Source organism: Aegilops tauschii, chromosome 7 (genome assembly GCF_002575655.3).
Source record: "Aegilops tauschii subsp. strangulata cultivar AL8/78 chromosome 7, Aet v6.0, whole genome shotgun sequence".
NCBI lineage: Eukaryota > Viridiplantae > Streptophyta > Magnoliopsida > Poales > Poaceae > Aegilops > Aegilops tauschii.
In genome coordinates this window covers 176,230,553-176,253,176 of record NC_053041.3, presented here as the reverse complement: position 1 = coordinate 176,253,176, position 22,624 = coordinate 176,230,553, and the positions used below count along the sequence as shown (strand labels likewise).

Sequence of the window (22,624 nt, the reverse complement as noted above, 5' to 3'; positions counted from 1 at the left end):
TCACAAGACATACCTTCATATTATATATATTTGGTATTGTAGATATAAATAGTTTTCTCTATAAACTTGGTCAAAGTTTATAAAGTTTGACTTTGTAGAAAATCTATATGCGCTACATATGGAATGAAAGGAGTAGTTTTTTTTTTTTTTTGAGGTGGGTTTCCGACTAGTAGCTAGCTGTGCAAATTTCGCCTGCCATGTTGGAAGGATGGGCGTAAATCCCTATTCAATTCCGTAGGCACAAGCGCTGGCTTTGGGCTGATCGTCATAGGAGAACACACGACAAAAGACTGATCCCTGTCGTCGGGCGTCGTAGGAGGAGAGATGACAGTTTCAAACTTTCAAATGCTGGCGAGTGGCGACCCAGCTCGATGTTACGGCTATATCCTATATATAGGGCAGGTTTCTCCGAGGTCCCATGCAACTGCACCACCGGTACATACATAGCACAAGCAATGGCTTCCGGCATTCCCTCTCTGCTTTTCTGTCTGCTTCTTGCTGCTCCTCACCTTGGCAGCTCTTACCACACCAATGGTGGAAAGCACTTTGTTGTCCGCTCATCCGATTCGAGGAGTCCGTCGACCTGCTCGCCCGTCCCTGGTGAAGTGTCTTGCATCAATCTAATTCAGAACCAATACCTCTCATGCTAATGAACTTGTGGTCATTTTTCAGGAGATGGAGGACGGCTGCCGGTAATGCATCGGCTTAGCCCGTGCGCTCCTGCTTCTGGCGCCGGTGCCGGTTCGGGCCAAAGCATGCCCTCGATCAGCGACGCCCTCCGCCTGCGCGCCCTCTTCGGCGATTCAGGCGACTATAAAAAGTCCGGGGTGACGATCCCCTCGATCGGAACCCCACTCCAGTCTCTTCCGGGCGCATCAGAGTACCACGTCACCGTCGGCTACGGCACCCCGGTGCAGAGACTCGCCGTGGGATTCGACACGGCCACCGTGGGAGCCACGCTCCTCCGGTGCGAGCCATGCGCCGGGAGCCGGTGCGGCAAGAAGCACCTCTTCGACCCGTCCCGGTCGTCTTCCCTCGCCCAGATCCCGTGCGGCTCGAGAAACTGCCCGCTGAGCGACTGCTCCGGACCCAGCTGCACGGCAACCCTGAAAAAGAAGGGCGCCGTCGTGCTCAACGCCACCTTCGTCACCGACACGCTCACGGTCTCACGGTCGGTCGCCGTGGACGACTTCAGGTTCGTCTGCTTGGAGACGCGCGGCGCCAGCACGGAGGGCCGCTCGTCGGGAGTCCTCGACCTCAGCCGGGACCCCCACTCGCTGGCGTCGCGGGTCGTTCTCTCGCCGGACACGGTCGCCTTCTCCTACTGCCTGCCCTCGGCCTTCCCCTACTCGGCGGGCTTCCTCTCCTTCGGCGCCACGCGCCCGAACATAGTGAGCTACGCCACCCTAAAGAGCAAAGCCTCCCACCCGAACCTGTACTTCCTCCGGCTCGTCGGCGTGAGCGTCGGCGCGGTGGACATCCCGGTTCCGCCTCAGGCACTCGCCGGCGACGCGCTGATGGAGCTGCACACGACGTTCACCTACCTGCAGCCGAAGGTCTACGCGGCCCTCCGCGATCAGTTCAGGGGGTGGATGGGGCAGTACCCTGTGGCGCCGCCGTACGGCGAGCTCGACACGTGCTACAACTTCACCGGCCAGAGCAGCGTCGGGGTGCCGGCGGTCGAGCTCACCTTCGAGGGCGGTGCGGGCCTGGAGCCCGGCGTCCAGCAGACGATGTACTTCAAGGACCGCGGTAACATCTTCTCAGTGGGGTGCCTCGCGTTCGCGCCGGTGCCTCCGCACGCACGGGGCATCACGGTTATCGGCTCCTTGGCTCAGGCGACGACGGAAGTGGTTTACGACCTGCGTGGAGGCAAGGTCGGGTTCGTCACCAAGAGTTGCTTATAACTGATCATCATGGGTGCATTACACACGCATCGCACGTGGGTGTCTTGAACGTTTGCAAATGTGGGTAATAAAGGGTCAGTTCTTCGTGGCTTAAGCTTCTCTTCGACTTTAAATACACCCGGCCATGTTATTCGGTTTATGTCGTCCAGGCTTTTTTTTTAACACTCGTCCGGGCTTATTATCAAGTGAAAAGTCCATAATAATATGGACTATAATTTATTACCTTTTTTTAATAATAACTAGCAAAAAGGCCAGTGCGTTACTACGAATTGAATATTGGCCATGTCAACCGCTCATACATGTAAACGTGGCAACCTAGAGGCTTCTCCCTATACTCAGATTGATCTAACAATATTTAGATTGTGCAAAGTGCAATCAACATGGAATTTTTCATTAGTTGTGGGAAATCCTAAATCCAACTTCTAGTTCAAACCCATTTAATTAAATTCAAATGAGTTTTAATTTAAACCTTTCAATTATGCTCATTTCTATTTTTTCTGGATCAAGCACATTTTTGTCAGTCAGGAAAAAATAGCTCCTTGCCAAAAACCAATTCCTAACCCTCTCTCCTTTTTGCTCTCTCTATTTATATTTAATAAATAAAACGAAAAGAGAATAAGAGAGAGGAGGAGCAGCCTGCCAGGTCGGCCCAACCATCCCCGCTGCCCACCTAATCCCTATAACCTAGCTACCCTGGTTCCCACTCATCTCTCTCCCTCTTGATCCCCTCGGCGCCGCCACCCACACACGCACGCATCGCGTCAGGAGAGGAGCGCCTCGCGCCCGATCTCCTGGCCTGGCGCTCGACCCTGGCCGCCGAGCCATCGGCTGACGCCGGCGAGCACGCCGCCCATCCGCACAAGCCCTTTCGTCGCCCGGCCTCCTTCTCGGCTCCCTCACCACCTCTACTGCGACGCCTGCGTCGTTCCTAGCAGTCGGCTGAATGCGCTCAACCCCCTGTGTGCGAGCGCACGCTCGCACCATGCGGTCAGCGCCACCGCCGCCTTTCTCCGGTGAGCAGCAACCAGAGATCCTCGCGTCGCCCTACTGCTCTCCTCTTTCCCTTTTGCCTGCTCACGCGCCTTCACCGCCACCTTCAGCCGCTGCTCCGCTCGGCTGCACCTCTACTTCGCCGCCGAGATCCGCTCCTGCTGGTCTTCTCCAACTCCAACCTCTCATTCTGCACCAAGCCCTGCCCGAGCTCCATGGCCAATCCCCTTTGCTGTCGTTTTTCCATGCCTCGCTCAGCCGTTGCGGCCTCGTCCTCCTGCTGTTGCCTCGCTCGCCACCGCTGTCCCACAAGCTGCTTTGTGCGGCAGGCTCCTCTCGAAGACCACCTCGCTGACCTTTTTATTTATGAAACGCCATGGAGCAGCGGTGCTCCGCATGATGGCCAGTTTTTTTAAGAAACGAAACGTTCCGGATCGACTAAAATAGTGACTGCGTGTTCAATAAGAAAAAAGAATAAGTACTTTTTTGCAAAAAGTCCACGACGGTGAACCGACAGAAGCAGTGCGTACTTTATTAGTAGGTAAAGATAAATGGGCTATTGCTTCTGGCGGTACGTCACCAAAATTGCCCCCAAATTTACAAAATATTACCCACCGATGCAACCTATAAGTGATAAAAAAACGTTTCACACAAAGGAATCTCCGCCTGGGACGGCCCATGCAGTAGAAACCTCCTATACCGCGCTCCGAGCGCTGGGAGAAGACACTGCGCGCCTCCCAGCGCGCCTGTTTGGGCCAGCCCATGTCTGGGCGGCCTATTCTTAAAATTTCGTTTTATATTTTTTGTTTTCCTTTTCTGTCTTTGTTTTTTTTACTTTAAATAATTTGGAACTTCAAAAAAGTTCCAAAAATTAAAAAAGGAATTTTGATTTTTTAATAATTCATAAATGTTTTTGAATTTTCTAAAATGTCGCATATTCAAATAATAATCGTAGTTTTGAAAACAAATGTTTGGGAAATCAAAAAGTGTTCACGATTTTATTAAAAAATTGTGTATTAAAAATGTTCAAGAATTGAAAAATATACTAAAAATTCAAAAATTGTTGACTTAAAAATAGTTTATTGATTCATAAAATGTTCGCTGATTAAAAAATGATCATGCATTTCTAAAAATGTTTGTCAATTTAAAAAAATGTTCCACCAATTTCAAAAAAATGTTCTTTGATTCTAGAAATGTTCGCCTATTCAAGAAAATTATTTTAGAAAATGTTTACAATTTTTCGAAAATATTTGCAAATTGCATAAATGTTCATGATTTTAGAAAAAGTTCAAAAATCTGTAAAAATGTTCATTAATTTGAAAAATGTTCACAGTTTCAGATATGTTCACGATTTCTAAAAATAATCATGATTTCTAAAAATTGTTCACGATTTTATGAAAATGACAATGATAGTGCATCTCGATGATGCAGCAAAATGTGGTCATGGCAATTGCAGATTATGTTTTTTTTCTCCCATTGCAACACACGGCCATTTTACTAGTTATATCATAATCGAGTTATATATTTTTGGTTTATATCCACTGGAGTTATTGCCCAAGTGAAAAGTCTAATATGGACTATAATGTTATAGTTTGCTATTTCAGATGTAAAATAGCTACCTCAGATCTAAATCTTGGACCATGGGATCCTTATTTGATCCGTTCGCTGTTGTAAATCTCGTCCTAACTCCGATCCGCATTGTTCTGCTTTTTTTATCGAGAATCAGCCGCATCATTCTGCTGTGTGATTCCTTCGTCACGACCATTGTTTCAGCCTCCTTGTTTTCCTTTCTCCATAAGCATGTTTCTAGTCGTGGGAGGATGTGGGCTTGGCCCATATTTTGTTTTTTCGTTCGTTTGTTTGTGGGCTTGCGAGAGATTTGGAAAAAGCTACCGGCCAAAATTATTTGACTTGTGTACGAGGGTTTTCTTCCGTCGCCACCGCCGCGATTTGAGAAATTTAGGTCCCCTCGTCTTTGGCTGCCATCTTGGCACTGAGAGGTGGGGGGACCTCGGATCTTCAAAATCTCTATGTTCTTTGTCAACCTCTAGTGATCATCATAGTTTTGTGAATAAATTTTCTCTCGTTCTTCTAGCGGTGCCATGAGGTTAGAGAGTTTTCTGTCCTCGCAGATCCGATTATTCGAATCTGATGAGTTTATGTTGTATCAAGCTTTTTTGTTGGTCTGATTCTCTGTGGAGGTGAAATTTTCATCGACATCATGATGAAGATATAGTAATTCGACGTCCTGCACTTATAGCGGTTCATCCTCGGCCGAAATACGTTCATCGATCATGCTTTACCATCTTTTTGGATGGGGGACTCAAGGCGCTTTCAAAAACCATTATTGGTAATGTTCGTGTGGGTGAAAGAGTGACAACATCGTTGCTCCAGTTCAATTGCAGCCTCTTTACCGAAGTCTTTGGAGTATTTCTTCCAGAAGAGATCGATACCACGAAGAAGGTGTTTTCAAGAGATTTCATTGTAATTCTTAGCCATAGGAGTTATTTTGTATTTTCTAGAATCTTAGGTCCAAATCAGTATACTGTAATTTTTATTAGTATGAATAAAATTATAGGTGTTTCTCAAAAAAAAAACTACCGGCGAACCCATTAAACCAAGAGCTGCCTCACCAATTGCCTTCTCGCACTATTATCATGTCTCCCGTTCTCCTTCCTCCATTACCAACTCCCTTTTATGTCCACTAGAGTTATTACCCAAGTGAAAAGTCTAATATGGACTATAATGTTATGCTTCATCTATAATACTACCTAAATAGTTCATACTCACTCAAAACCTCATTATCCTATTTTCTGTTGACATGCATCTTATCCACCTCATCATCCAGGACTCACCCATACCACCTCACAAGAAAATTCTAGTAAATCGTGAGGTACAACCTTTTGTAACTACAAATGGTTGTCATCCCTGGGTCGGTAGCTCTTCCGTCTTCTCTTTTTATAATAGACGAGGTAGCAAAAAGCCCACACATGGTTGTTCGATCTCCACACATCATATCCATAGCACACCGCTCGCGGCTCTTCAGGGCGCATCAGAGTACCACATCACCATTGGCTACGACACTGCGGTGAAGAGACTCATCATGGGATTCGACACGTCCACCATGGGAGCCACGCTCCTCCACTATGAGCCATGCGCCGGGGGGGCGCTGTGGCAAGAAGCAACTCTTTGCTACTTCTTGAGCTTGCGTTGATTTTTTCCTTGAAGAGGAAAGGGTGATGCAGCAAAGTGGAGATAAGTATTTCCCTCAATTAAGAACCAAGGTATCAATCCAGTAGGAGGCATGATGTCTACTACACAACCTTCTTCTTGTAGACGTTGTTGGGCCTCCAAGTGCAGAGGTTTGTAGGACAGTAGCAAATTTCCCTCAAGTGGATGACCTAAGGTTTATCAATTCGTGGGAGGCGTAGGATGAAGATGGTCTCTCTCAAACAACCCTGCAACCAAATAGCAAAGAGTCACTTGTGTCCCCAACACACCCAATACAATGGTAAATTGTATAGGTGCACTAGTTCGGCGAAGAGATGGTGATACACGTGCAAGATGGATGGTAGATATAGGGTTTTTTAATCTAAAATTATAAAAACACTAAGGTAACTAATGATAAAAGTGAGTGAAAACAGTATTGCAATGCTAGATAACAAGGCTTAGGGTTCATACTTTCACTAGTGCAAGTTCTCTCAACAATAATAACATAATTGAATCATATAACTATCCCTCAACATGCAACAAAGAGTCACTCCAAAGACACTAATAGCGGAGAACAAACGAAGAGATTACTGTAGGGTACGAAACCACCTCAAAGTTATCCTTTCTGATCGATCTATTCAAGAGTCCGTAGTAAATTAACATGAAGCTATTCTTTCCGTTCGATCTATCATAGAGTTCGTACTAGAATAACACCTTAAGACACAAATCAACCAAAACCCTAATATCACGTAGATACTCCAATGTCACCTCAAGTATCCGTGGGTATGATTATACGATATGCATCAAACAATCTCAGATTCATCTATTCAACCAACACATAGAACTTCAAAGAGTGCCCCAAAGTTTCTACCGGAGAGTCAAGACGAAAACGTGTGCCAACCCCTATGCATAAGTTCACAATGTTACGGAACCCGCAAGTTGATCACCAAAACATACATCAAGTGGATCACGTGAATATCCCATTGTCACCACAGATGAGCACATGCAAGACATACATCAAGTGTTCTCAAATCCTTAAAGACTCAATCCGATAAGATAACTTCAAAGGGAAAACTCAATCCATTACAAGAGAGTAGAGGGGGAGAAACATCATAAGATCCAACTATAATAGCAAAGCTCGCGATACATCAAGATCGTATCACCTCAAGAACACGAGAGAGAGAGAGAGATCAAACACATAGCTACTGGTACATACCCTCAGCCCCGAGGGTGAACTACTCCCGCCTCGTCATGGAGAGCGTCGGGATGATGAAGATGGCCACCGGTGAGGGATCCCCCCTCCGGCAGGGTGCCGGAACAGGGTCCCGATTGGTTTTTGGTGGCTACAGAGGCTTGTGGCGGCGGAACTCCTGATCTATTGTGTTCTTTGATGTTTTTAGGGTATATGGATATATATAGGCGAAAGAGAAGTCGGTCAGGGGAGCCACAAGGGGCCCACGAGGGTGGGGGCGCGCCCAGGGGGGCAGGCGCGCCTCCCTGCCTCGTGGCCACCTCGAAGCTTCCCTGACGTCTACTCCCAGTCTCCTGGATTGCTTCCGTTCCAAAAATAACTCTCCCGAAGGTTTCAATCCGTTTGGACTCCGTTTGATATTCCTTTTCTTCGAAACACTGAAATAGGCAAGAAAACAGCAATTTGGGCTGGGCCTCCAGTTAATAGGTTAGTCCCAAAAATAATATAAAAGTGCATAATAAACCCATTAAACATCCAAAACAGATAATATAATAGCATGAATAATTCATAAATTATAGATACGTTGGAGACATATCAGCATCCCCAAGCTTAATCCCCGCTCGTCCTCGAGTAGGTAAATGATAAAAGAAATAATTTATGAAGTGTGAATGCTAGCAGGTGCACTAGTTTGATCAATGATAATTTCAATCACCTTTTCTAGCATCATTATATGTCATAACGGTATCTCATCTCATAAAACTTTTCATGATCAAGTAACAAACTATTCACATGTTAAAGTATAGATCATAAACTTTCTTGAAAACTAACAAACTATGTTCTCAGTCATCAAACAATTGCAATTCATCTTATTTTTAGGAAGGGTCTATGTAAGAGCTTTGATTTAGCAAATCCCACATACTCAACTATCATATAGTCTTCCATGATTGCTACCACTCAAAGCATATTTTTAGAACAAATAGCATTCATCAAACACAGAGAAAGATAGGGGCTTAATGTTTCGCCTCCCAACCTTTTACCTCAAGGGTAATGTCAACAATAATAATTCATGATCAAATATATTTGAATGACCATATATGCTTAGATCTTTCCCCAACACATGATGCTTGCCAACTAAAGAGTAGGTTGGAATGATAAGGAATACTACTGACTCTTGCATAAAAGTAAAAGATAGACCCTTCGCAGAGGGAAGCAGGGATTTGCAGAGGTGCCAGAGCTCGAAGCTAAAATAGAGATGAAAATAATTTTGAGAGGTATGCTTTCATTGTCAACATAACGACCAAGAGTTCCCAATATCTTCCATACTACATACATTATAGGCGGTTCCCAAACAGAAAGGTAAAGATTTTAGTCCCCCTCCACCAACAATCACACTCCACGGCTTGTCCGAAACAACGGGTGCCGTCCAACTATCAACAATCCTAGGGGAGTTTTGTTTAAATTAATTGCGATTTTGTTTTTGATCTTATGACCACAGGACTGGGCATCCCAGTTACCAGCCATTTTCTCGTGAATGATGAGCGGAGTCCACTCATCGTGAGAATAACCCACCTAGCATGGAAGATACTGACAGCCCCTAGTCGCTACATGAGCGATTCGGGCATACAAAATAGATTATTATTTGAAGGTTTAGAGTTTGGCACATGCAAATTTACTTCGAACGGCAGGTAAATACCGCATATAGGTAGATATGGTGGATACTCATGGAAGGAACTTGGTTCAAGGATTTTTTATGCACAAGCAGTATTCCCGCTTAGTATAGATATTTTGGCTAGCAAAGGATTCTAAATAGCAAGCACCACATGTTAGAGGATCCATAACAATATAACTTCTATACAAATATACCCAAGCATAACTCATTATGTTGTCTTCCTTGTCCAGCTTCAACTAATTTGCTCAGGTTTGAAAATAATTAATGGGGCTCACAATCATAGAAGATGTCCAAGATAGTATATTTATATGTGAAATCTCTCTTCCTTCAATATTATTTCATGAATTGTTCAAGTGACCAATATAATGTTTGCTAACCTTCAATAAATTTACCACCTCTACTTCTTATATGTGAAGTCATTACTCCCCACGGGAAAGGCATATGAAACATATATAATTTCAGATTTATGACATTCAAATCATTCAACCATTTACTCATAGGATATAAGTGAAGCACATGAGTAAATGACAAACTACTCCAAAAAGATATAAGTGAAGATCAATGAGTAGTTAAATAATTATGTAGCTATGTGAAGACTCTCTCTCATTTAAGAATTTCAGATCTTGGTATTTTATTCAAACAACAAGCAAAAAATGAGATCTAAGAATAGCAAACATCATGTGAAGAAGCAAAAACTTAGGATCAACCGATACTAACTGATAGTTGTCGAAGAAGAAAGGTGGGATGCCAACCGGGGCATCCCCAAGCTTAGACGCTTGAGACTTCTTGAAATATTATCTTGGGATGCCTTGGGCATCCCCAATCTTGAGCTTTTGTGTCTCCTTAATTCCTCTCATATCACGGTTTCCTAAATCTCGAAAGCTTCATCCACACCAAACTCAACAAGAACTCGTGAGATAAGTTAGTATAAACCAATGCAAAAACCTTATCATACTCTACTGTAGCAAATCACTAAAATTATTATTCAAGATTGCATACTAAATGCCTCTGCATATTTAATAGTCCTATCCTCAAATAGAATCATTAAACAAGCAAACATATGCAAACATGACAGCAATCTGCCTAAACAGGACAGTATGTAACGAATACAGCAAGATCCATACTTCCCTAGCTCCAAAAATTATGAACGAAAATTCCCACTGTAGTAAATTTATCAGAGCTTATTATGCAAAAGTTTTCAACATTTTATCACATTCTGACTTTTCTAGGGAATTTTTGCAACAGCGGTAAACTTTCTGTTTTCAAACAGCAACATGTAGACTTGTAAAATAAGCATAGTAAAGGCTATCAATGCCACTTTTATTGAAATAAAAGATGCAAAACATTGTTCTAAATAACAGCAAGCAAATCGTAACAAATAAATTGAAGCTCCAAGCAAAACACATATCATGTGGTGAATAAAAAGATAGCTCCAAGTAAAGTTACCGATGAACGAAGACGAAAGAGGGGATGCCTTCCGGGGCATCCCCAAGCTTAGGCTCTTGCCACTCCTTATTCCATAGTCCATCGAATCTTTACCAAAAACTTGAAAACTTCACAACACAAAACTTCAACAGAAAACTCGTAAGCTCCGTTAGTATAAGAAAATAAATCACCACTTAGGTACTGTTGTGAACTCACTCTAAATTCATATTGGTGTAATATCTACTGTATTCCAACTTCTCTATGGTTCATACCCTCCGATACTACTCATAGATTCATCAAAATAAGCCAACAACACAATGAAAACAGAATCTATCAAAAACAGAACAGTCTGTAGTAATCTGTATCAAACATATACTTCTGGAACTCAAAAAATTCTCAAACAAATTGATGGACCTGAGGAATTTGTCTATTAAGCCTCTTCAAAAAGAATCAACTTAAAAGCACTCTTCTGTAAAAAAAATGACAGCTAAACTCGTGAGCGCAAAGTTTCTGTTTTTTATAGCAAGATCACATTAACTTCCACCCAAGTCTTCCCAAAGGTTCTACTTGGCACTTTATTGAAACAAAAGCTATAAAACATGATTACTACAGTAGCTTAATCATGTGAAAACACAAAAACAGTAGGGGTAAATATAGGGTTGTCTGCCAACAAGCGCTTTTCTTTAATGCCTTACTAGCTAGGCATGATGATTTCAATGATGCTCGTATAAAAGATAAGAATTGAAACATAAAGAGAGCATCATGAAACACATGGCAAGAACATTTAAGTCTAACCCACTTCCTATGCATAGGTATTTTGTGAGCAAACAACTTATGGGAACAATAATCAACTAGCATAGGAAGGCAAAACAGGCATAACTTCAAAACTTTAAGCACATAGAGAGGAAACTCGATATTATTGCAATTCCTACAAGCATATATTCCTCCCTCATAATAATTTTCAGTAGCATCATGAATGAATTCAACCATATAACCAGCACATAAAGCATTATTTTCATGATCCCCAAGCATAGAATTTTTATTACTCTCCACATAAGCAAATTTCTTCTCATGAATAGTAGTGGGAGCAAACTCAACAAAATAACTATCATGTGAGGCATAATCCAATTGAAAACTAAAATCACGATGACAAGTTTCATGGTTATAATTATTCTTTATAGCATACATGTCATCACAATAACCATCATAGATAGCAACTTTATTCTCATAATCAATTGGAACCTGTTCCGAAATAGTAGATTCATCACTAAATAAAGTCATGACCTCTCCAAATCCACTTTTATAATTATCACAATAAGATTCAACACCCTCCAAAATAGTGGGATCATTACTTCCTAAAGTTGACACTCTTCCAAACCCACTTTCATCAATATAATCATCATAAATAGGAGGCATGCTTTCATCATAATAAATTTGCTCATCAAAACTTGGGGGCAAAAAATATCACCTTCATCAAACATAGCTTCCCCAAGCTTGTGGCTTTGCATATCATTAGCATCATGGATATTCAAGGAATTCATACTAACAACATTGCAATCATGCTCATCATTCAAATATTTAGTGCCAAACATCCTAATGCATTCTTCCTCTAGCAATTGAGCACAATTATCGGAATCCTTATTTTCATGAAATATATTAAAAAGATGAAGCATATGGCTCACCCTTAATTCCATTTTTTTTGTAGTTTTCTTTTATAGAATAAACTAGCGATAAAACAAGAAACAAAAAGATTCGATTGCAAGATCTAAAGATATACCTTCAAGCACTCACCTCCCCGGCAACGGCGCCACAAAAGAGCTTGATGTCTACTACACAACCTTCTTCTTGTAGACGTTGTTCGGCCTCCAAGTGTAGAGGTTTGTAGGGCAGTAGCAAACTTCCCTCAAGTGGATTACCTAAGGTTTATCAATCCGTGGGAGGCCTAGGATGAAGATGGTTTCTCTCAAACAACCCTGCAACCAAATAGCAAAGAGTCTCTTGTGTCCCCAACACACCCAATACAATGGTAAATTGTATAGGTGCACTATTTCGGCGAAGAGATGGTGATACAAGTGCAAGATGGATGGTAGATATAGGTTTTGTAATCTGAAATTATAAAAACAGCAAGGTAACTAATGATAAAAGTGAGCGAAAACGGTATTGCAATGCTAGGAAACAAGGACTAGGGTTCATACTTTCACTAGTGCAAGTTATCTCAACAATAATAACATAATTGGATCATATAACTATCCCTCAACATGCAACAAAGAGTCACTCCAAAGACACTAATAGCGGAGAACAAACGAAGAGATTATTGTAGGGTACGAAACCACCTCAAAGTTATCCTTTCTGATCGATCTATTCAAGAGTCCGTAGTAAAATAACATGAAGCTATTCTTTCCGTTCGATCTATCATAGAGTTCGTACTAGAATAACACCTTAAGACACAAATCAACCAAAACCCTAATGTCACCTAGATACTCCAATGTCACCTCAAGTATCCGTGGGTATGATTATACGATATGCATCAAACAATCTCAGATTCATCTATTCAACCAACACATAGAACTTCAAAGAGTGCCCCAAAGTTTCTACCGGAGAGTCAAGACGAAAACGTGTGCCAACCCCTATGCATAAGTTCACAATGTTACGGAACCCGCAAGTTGATCACCAAAACATACATCAAGTGGATCACGTGAATATCCCATTGTCACGACAGATAAACACATGCAAGACATACATCAAGTGTTCTCAAATCCATAAAGACTCAATCCGATAAGATAACTTCAATGGGAAAACTCAATCCATTACAAGAGAGTAGAGGGGGAGAAACATCATAAGATCCAACTATAATAGCAAAGCTCGCGATACATCAAGATCGTATCACCTCAAGAACACGAGAGAGAGAGAGAGATCAAACACATAGCTACTGGTACATACCCTCAGCCCCGAGGGTGAACTACTCCCTCCTCGTCATGGAGAGCGCCGGGATGATGAAGATGGCCACCGGTGAGGGATCGCCCCTCCGGCAGGGTGCCGAAACAGGGTCCCGATTGGTTTTTGGTGGCTACAGAGGCTTGTGGCGGCGGAACTCCCGATCTATTGTGTTCTCTGATGTTTTTAGGGTATATGGATATATATATAGGCGAAAGAAGTCGGTTAGGGGAGCCACGAGGGGCCCACGAGGGTGGGGGCGCGCCCAGGGGGGCAGGCGCGCCTCCCTGCCTCGTGGCCACCTCGAAGCTTCCCTGACGTCTACTCCAAGTCTCCTGGATTGCTTCCTTTCCAAAAATAACTCTCCCGAAGGTTTCATTCCGTTTGGACTCCGTTTGATATTTCTTTTCTTCGAAACACTGAAATAGGCAAGAAAACAACAATTTGGGCTGGGCCTCCGGTTAATAGGTTAGTCCCAAAAATAATATAAAAGTGCATAATAAAGCCCATTAAACATCCAAAACAGATAATATAATAGCATGAATACTTCATAAATTATAGATACGTTGGAGACGTATCAAGGCACAAGCAAGTCCCCAATATATGCACCTGCACAAACTAACAAACACTTGCACGAAACGCGAAAAATGGGTTGTCAATCCCTTCACAATCACGAACAAGAGTGAGATCTAATATAGACATGTATAAAAGATAAGTAAAATAGCAAAATAAAGTAAATATAAATAAATTGCAGCAAGGTATTTTGGGGTTTTTTGGTTTATAGATCTGAAAATATATGATGGAAAATAGACCCGGGGGCCATATGTCTCACTAGAGCCTTCTCTCTTGAATAAAGCATACGGTGGGTAAACAAATTACTGTTGAGCAATTGATAGAAAAGCACAAAGTTATGACGATATCTAAGGCAATGATCATGAATATAGGCATCACGTCCGTGACAAGTAGACCGAAACGATTCTGCATCTACTACTATTACTCCACACATCGACTGACTCCTGCTTGCATCTAGAGTATTAAGTTCATAAGAACAGAGTAACGCCTTAAGCAAGATGACATGATGTAGAGGGATAAACTCAGGCAATGTGATATAAACCCCATCTTTTTATCCTTAATGGCAACAATACAATACGTGCCTCGTTGTCCCTTCTGTCACTGGGAGAGGACACCGCAAGATTGAGCCCATCACAAAGCACTTCTCCAATTGCAAGAAAAACCAATCTAGTTGGCCAAACCAAATTGATACATCAAAGAGAATTACTAAGCTATCTCAATCATGCATAAAAGAGTTCATAAAAGACTCAAATAATATTCATAGATAATCTGATCATAAATCCACAATTCATCGGCAAACGCACTGCAAAAGAAGATTACATCGAACAGAACTCCAAGAACATCGAGGAGAACATTGTATTGAAGATCAAAGAGAGAGAAGAAGCCATCTAGCTACTAGCTATGGACCCTTAGGTCCGTGGTAAACAAGTCACGCTTCATCGGAAGGGCAGCAATGTTGATGTAGAGGCCCTCCATGATCGAATCCCCTCCGGTGGAGTGCCGGAAAAGGCCCCAAGATGGGATCTCACGAGAACAGAAGCTTGCGGCTGCGGGAAAGTATTTTTGGTGTGCCTTCTGGTATAGGGGGAATATTTGAGTATTTATGGAGCAAGAATTAGGGCTAGAGGGTCTACGGGGGGTCCACAAGCCTGGGGGCGCGCCCCTAGGGCTTGTGGCCGCCTCGTAGGTCTCCTAGCCTCCTCTCCAAGTCTCATGCGTTTCTTCTGGTCCAATAAAAATCACCGTAAAGTTTTATTCCGTTTGGACTCCGTTTGATATTCCTTTTCTGTAAAAGTCAAAAACAAGGAAAAAAAGAAACTGGCACCGGGCTCTAGGTTAATAGGTTAGTCCCAAAAATAATATAAAATAGCATATTGACGCATATAAAACATCCAAAACAGATAATATAACAGCATGGAACAACCATAAATTTTAGATACGTTCGAGACGTATCAAGCATCCCCAAGCTTAATTCCTGCTCGTCCTCGAGTAGGTAAATGATAAAAACAGAGTTTTTGATGTGGAATGCTACCTAACATATTTATCAATGCAATTTTCTTTATTGTGGCAAGAATATTCAGATCCATAAGATTCAAAACATAAGTTTAATATTGACATAAAACAATAATACTTCAAGCATACTAATAAAGCAATCATGTCTTCGCAAAATAACATGGCCAAAGAAAGTCATCCCTACAAAATCATATAGTCTGGCTATGCTCCATCTTCATCACACAAAGTATTTCGTCATTCACAACCCCGATGACAAGCCAAGGAATTGTTTCATACTTTTACTGTTCTCAAACTTTTCAACTCTCACCCAATACATGAGCGTGAGCCATGGATATAGCACTATAGATGGAATAGAATATGGTGGTTGTGGAGAAGACAAAAAGAAGGAGAATGTCTCACATCAACTAGGCAAATTAATGGGCTATGAAGATGCCCATCAATTGATATCGATGCAAGTGAGTAGGGATTGACATGCGATGGATGCACTAGAGCTATAAGTGTATGAAATCTCAAAAAGAAACTAAGTGGGTGTACATCCAACTTGCTTGCTCATGAAGACCTAGGGCAATTTTGAGGAAGCCCATCATTGGAATATACAAGCCAAGTTCTATAATGAAAAATTCCCACTAGTATATGAAAGTGACAAAACAGGAGACTCTCTATCATGAAGAACATGGTGCTATTTCAAAGCACAAGTGTGGAAAAATGATAGTAACATTGTCCCTTCTCTCTTTTCCTCTCATTTTTCGTTTGGGCTTCTTTGGCCTTTTTTTATTTGGGATTCTTTGGCCTCTTTTATTTTCTTAAATTCCGGAGACTCATCCAAACTTGTGAGGAAATCATAGCTTCCATCATCCTTTCCTCACATGGGACAATGCTCTAATAATGATGATCATCACACTTTTATTTACTTACAACTCAAGAGTTACAAGTCAATACTAGAACAAAGATATGACTCTATATGAATGCCTCATGCATATGAGAACAAAATGGCAATGGTAGTATGTGTCATAATAAAACGGAACGGTGGAATTTGCATGGCAATATATCTCAGAATGGCTATGAAAATGCCATAATAGTCAGGTATGGTGGCTGTTTTGAGGAAGGGTATATGGTGGGTTTAATGCATCGGCGAAAGTGGCGTGGTACTAGAGAGGCTAGCAATGGTGGAAGGATGAGAGTGCGTATAATCCATGGACTCAACATTAGTCATAAAGAACTCACATACTTATTGCAAAAGTTTATTAGCCATCGAAACAAAGTACTAATACACATGCTCCTAGGGGGATAGATTGGTAGGATAAGACCATCGCTCGTCCCCGACGGCCAGTCATAAGGAAGACAATCAAAAAATAAATCATGCTCCGACTTCACCACATAACGGTTCACCATACGTGCATGCTACGGGAATCACAAACTTTAACACAAATATTTCTACCAATCCACAATTACTCACTAGCACGACTCTAATATCACCATCTTTATATCTCAAAACAAATGCAAGGAATCAAACTTCTCATATTATCCAATGCTCTTTATATGAAAGGTTTTATTATATCCCTCCTGGATGCCCGTCATATTAGGAATAAATTCATAACCTAAGAAAATTACCATGCTGTTTAAGACTCTCAAGATAATATAAGTGAAGCATGAGAGTTCAACAATTTCTATAAAATAGAACCACCGCCGTGCTCTAAAAAGATATAAGTGAGGCACTAGAGCAAACTGCCTAGCTCAAAAGATATAAGTGAAACACATAGAGTATTCTAATAAATTCATGATTAAAGCATGTCCCTCTCAAAAGGTGTGTACAACAAGGATAACTGTGGAAAACTAAAAAGCAAAGACTCACATCATACAAGACACTCCAAGCAAAACACTATCATGTCGTGAATGAAAATACAGCCTCAAGTAAATTTACCGATGGATTGAAGACGAAAGAGGGGATGACATCTGGGGCATCCCCAAGCTTAGATGCTTGGTTGTCCTTGGATATTACCTTGGGGTTCCTTGGGCATTCCCAAGCTTAGGCTCTTTCCACTCCTTATTCCGTGGTCCATCAAAACTTCACCCAAAACTTGAAAACTTCACAACACAAAACTCAACACAAAACTCGTATGAACTATTAGTATAATAAAGAAAATCACCACTTTAGGTACTGTTGTGAACTCATTATGAATTTATATTGGTGTAATATCTACAGTATTCCAACTTCTCTAGGGTTCATACCCCCCGATACTACCCATAGATTCATCAAAATAAGCAAACAACACACAGAAAACAGAATCTGTCATAAACAGAACAGTCTGTAGTAATCTGGAAACTTCGTATACTTATGTAACTCCAAAAATTCTGAAAAATTAGGAAAATCTGGGCAATTTGTATATAAATCTTGTGTAAAAAATTCAAAAATTTATCACGCACCTGTGAATTTAAAAAATTCTGCTATTGGACGCAAAAGTTTTTGTTTTTTAGCAAGATCAAATCAACTATCACCATAGACCATCCCAAAGGTCTTACTTGGTACAAACACTAATAAAAAACACTAAAACACAATTACTACAGAGGTAATAATGTGTATTCTCATAGAAACATAAAATAAAAATATTGGGTTGTCTCCCAACAAGCACTTTTCTTTAAAGCCTTTTAGCTACGCGTTGATAATTTTAATGATGCTCACATGAAAGATAGCAATTGAAACACGAAGAGAGCATCATGTAGCATGTGAAAAACAAGTTTAAGTCTAACATACTTCCTACGCATAGGCATTTTGTAAGTAAACAAATTATCAAGACAAGAATAAACTAGCATATGCAAGGAAGAAGAAAGAAACAATACCAATCTCAACATAACGGGAGGTAATTTAGTAACATGAAAATTTCTACAACCATATTTTCCTCTCTCATAATAATTACATGTAGGATCATAATCAAATTCAACAATATAGCTATCACATAAAATTTTATCTTCATGATCCACATGCATGCAAAGGTGACACTGTTCCAAAATAGTGGGATTAACAAAAAATAAAGTCATTACTTCTCCAAGCCCACTTTTATCAAAAATTTCATAAGATTGATCATGCTCCAAAGTAGTGGGATCATTATGACCTAGAGTCGACACTTTTCCAAACGCACTTTCAGTATTATCGCAAACATATTCATCATGAGGCTTAAATAAATTTTCGAGATCATAAGAAACATTACCACCCCAATCATGATTATTGCAATAAGTAGTGGACATAGCAAAATTAGCATCCCCAAGCTTGGGGTTTTGCATATTATTAGCACAATTGACATTAATAGAATTTATAATAACATCATTGCAATCATGCTTTTCATTCAAGGAGCTATCGTGGATCACTTCATAAATTTCTTCTTTTAGCACTTCATCACAACTTTCAGATTCACGAATTTCAAGCAAAACATCATAAAGATAATCTAGCGCACTCAACTCACTAGCAATTGGTTCATCATAGGTGGATCTTTCAAAAAGATTAGCAAGTGGATGAGGATCCATAAACTTTTTGCTTTCTAATTTTAAATAATACACAATTATGGCAAGCAAACAAGCAAAGAAACCAAGTAAGGCATAAAAGGGCAAACGAAAAGGTAAATGGAAAAATGCAAATAAAAGGCAAATATTAATGTGTTTTTCTGAAAACTTTTTACAAGTGGGGGGTAGGGGAGGAAAATGAGAGACAAATGGCAAATAATGTAAGTGCAAGAGATGAGAGTTTATAATAGGTACTTGGTAGGCTTGATGTAGAACCTCCCCGACAACGGTGCCAGAAATTCTTCCTTCTACTTCTTGAGCTTGCGTTGATTTTTTCCTTGAAGAGGAAAGGGTGATGCAGCAAAGTAGAGATAAGTATTTCCCTCAGCTAAGAACCAAGATATCAATCCAGTAGGAGGCACAAGCAAGTCCCCAATATATGCACCTGCACAAACTAACAAACACTTGCACAAAACGCGAAAAAGGGGTTGTCAATCCCTTCATGGTCACGAACAAAAGTGAGATCTAATAGAGATAGGTATAAAAGATAAGTAAAAGAGCAAACTAAAGTAAATCTCTACTATTAAAGGAGGATTGAACGTCGTGATGGTTCGACCACCTTCGATGGTTCGACCTCATTCGATCCCCATCTCCCTTCTTACGACAACCATGTGGCGATGGGCCACGCCCGCAACATCCCCGCACAACAGAAAAAAAATCGAAACTGATCCCGCACGAGAGAAAGAAAAACGAAAAGAAAACCCACGTACGCACGTCCCACCCCCACTCCCTGAATCCCTCGCTCCCGATTCCCTGTCCCCGAGAGGAATCGCCGCCGCTGACCTGTTCCTTTGCCGCTCGACTCGGCAAGGCCAGAGCCTGACGTCTCCTTCTCTCCTCTCACCCACGGGCTTGAGCTTTCTGGCCGCCAACCCCTGCCCGCCTACACCCTCCATCCAGAGGCCCATGGTTCGGATCCACTTGCCCTCTCATCGGAGTCATCGTCATCCAATCGACCTTCACCGTCTACGGCGACCTCGGGCGACCTTTCCCGCATACGACGACCTCGATCTAGATTGGAGCCGCTTGCCATCTCATTTATTCTTCACCCAGTCCAGGATGTGCTCGACGCGAGGAGGGCAAAGAGCAGGACGGCGCGGCGGCAGCGGCAGCGAACGACGGGCTCGGTAACCTTATCTCCATACCATCACTCCACACATCTTCTCCCAGTAGGCTGTGCTCCAGCACTCCTTCGATCACATATGGGGTTTCAGTCGTGCAGCGGAGCGGCCGATGGATCAGTTCCTTACCCGCCGCACGACGAGGCGGTGGCGGCTGGCCTAGGCGGCCCCGACGCCCAGTAGTAGCAGGCCGCCGACGACCTATCCAACAACGTGAGCACGTAGCTGCTCCGTTTCAACCCTTGGGAGTTCTGCGTCAGGGTAAGCATAGAAATCCTACCTGCATTAGTAGTGTCAAGCTTCATACTATCTGTCACATTTAAGACAATTTTTATCTTTGTTTCCGTTTAAGAAAAGGAAAACACATCAGACAATTGCCTGCATTTAGGACAATATGATTTTACAAATGCTTCTTCTCATTGCGAGTTGCGACTCTCAGGCCTTGATTTCAAACATTCGCAACTCAACGTATTATTTTTAGTTCATATAACAAGGTACTGACCATTGGCTTTTCAAGAACACTGCTCCTGTAGCGAAATACCCATCTGCTCATATAGCTACACAGGTAACACATTGGTTTCATTTGGATTCTTGAGTTTTCATGTGTCTTAGACAGAGCGGCTTTCACTTTTTGAAGAGGTTCGTTTACATTGGCAACTGCAGTCCACGTATAGATTAATAGTCCTGCTATTGAAGTTTGATTAATTTCCCTTTTCTATTATTGGTGCCGCTATTAACCTCTAAAAAATATTTCTTTTCACTTCTCTTTTACCCCAAGGAACTCTTGTCAAGCTCCACTGCAAGTTAATAGAAGGAAGTTTGAGGCCTCAATGTTGATACGGCGTTGAAGAGTACAATGTTTCTTCAATCTTTATTGTTATTCGAAACTTTTCTGGTCATGCCTTTTCCAAAATAGCTTTTAGTCGTGCATGCTTTTGTACCCTTACCAATGTTTGATCAACCGTATTATTTAGTACAAATTAGCTACATATTGTTGTAGGCAGGATGTTCTTTTGTTCAGTCCAGAGGTCGGTGGACCACATGTTGAAACCGGCATTTGGGGGCATGCTACAAATCCTTATCATGCAACTACTTGTCTTACTTTCTTCTTCACTATTATCTTGCGAATTTGTCTGAACCTGAAAAAAGCTTCTACTAGGTTGATGCCTGAACCTGAAAACGATTGTCATATACTGTATTAGTAGTGAAAATAGAATAGCTTGATTGCTGTCAGACTGTGTTGTGGACTAAGTGGATAAGTAATGTACGTAATCTTCGCACTGTTGTGCCTAACACTCATACGATTCAGATCAGCATCCAGCCCAATGGTTTGGTCCTTCAAGAGCTCAGGTTCATGACTTCTAAAAATTTAAGCGCACACCTTCAGTTGTGGTCAGAGATTGGAGTTGAGTTCAGGTTCTGTGACTTGTTTGTGTAAAGCAGCCTGGATGCTTTCAACTTGTGTTTCGTTTGTTGTAGCTGCTTCTCCTTGTTGTCGGCTGTGTTAATCCAAACTCATGTACGTTGCTTCTCCGGGGAATACGGTTTGACTTCTCCTATACTGTACCTTTATTACCTTTCAATACAAGCTGGGTATGAACAAGATAAAATGTTGACATTAGCACAACGGGACCAACAATTAAGAGAGAAATTTAGTAGGGAAGAGATCACCATAAGCAAAATATTACAGAAACCAAAAAACCTTAGCAAATAAATACCATTTAGTAGAGAATAATATGTACTTTCTTGAGAGTTGTGTGTTCTCACCTCAGGGAAATATGCTTCTACCTTATTTTAGAATGAAGCAATCTCACCTGAAGTTTCCCTATTTGTTTAGATATAAACTCATACTCCCTCTGATCCAAATTAATTAACTCAGCATCTATACAATGTATAGAGGACATTGTATAGCAGCTGCGTAAATTAACTTGATTCGGAGGGAATATTACATTCTTCAAATATGGTGTGCAGCTATTTGGAGTGAAGGAAAAAGAGACGTCTGCCCAGGAGCTATATATCTTTTCTTTCTAGGACATATTGCTCATCTCCTAATAATACTTATTCTTTTTCTCATTTTTGTGCATGTTACGCAGCCAACTTAAGCAGTTCTGTTGGGCTAATAAAGTAGACAGTCGCATAATGATACAAAGAAGACACCGAAGGAAGTTTTGGAAGTGCTTCCAGTTTAAGTATGCATCTTCTTGAATCCAAGTACCGTAACATTCATCTTTACCTTGAGGTATGGTCTGCTTCCAGCACCATTTATTCAGTTAATGCATCATTGAAGTGTTGAACCGCAAACTAAATATTTTTATGGATTATTGTGTCATCTATTTCAGGTTGTGATCATGCCTTCAACTTCTATTTTACCTCCTAAATTTTTACTATCGAGGTGCTGCAAGTATTAATGAAGAATTTGTGCCTGGGTGAAAGTCATAAATTATCCTTTTTGTTGTTGCTTCCTTTCATGTGTTTTTGTGTCAGTGAATAATATTATCATGTCTTTGCAATTTATCCTCCATGCACTCTACAGTTC

General features: G+C 41.4%; 1 protein-coding gene across 1 annotated transcript; it reads left to right on the top strand.

Annotated features, from left to right (window-relative positions):
• Window positions 1–455: 455 nt before the first annotated feature.
• Window positions 456–2,589, top strand: LOC141027105 (aspartyl protease family protein At5g10770-like). The gene is made up of 2 exons (XM_073504036.1): window positions 456–600; window positions 673–2,589. The coding sequence occupies exons 1-2, from the start codon at window positions 456–458 to the stop codon at window positions 1,905–1,907; spliced, it is 1,380 nt and encodes a 459-aa protein (XP_073360137.1). The 3' UTR covers window positions 1,908–2,589.
• The last annotated feature ends 20,035 nt before the right edge of the window (window positions 2,590–22,624 follow it).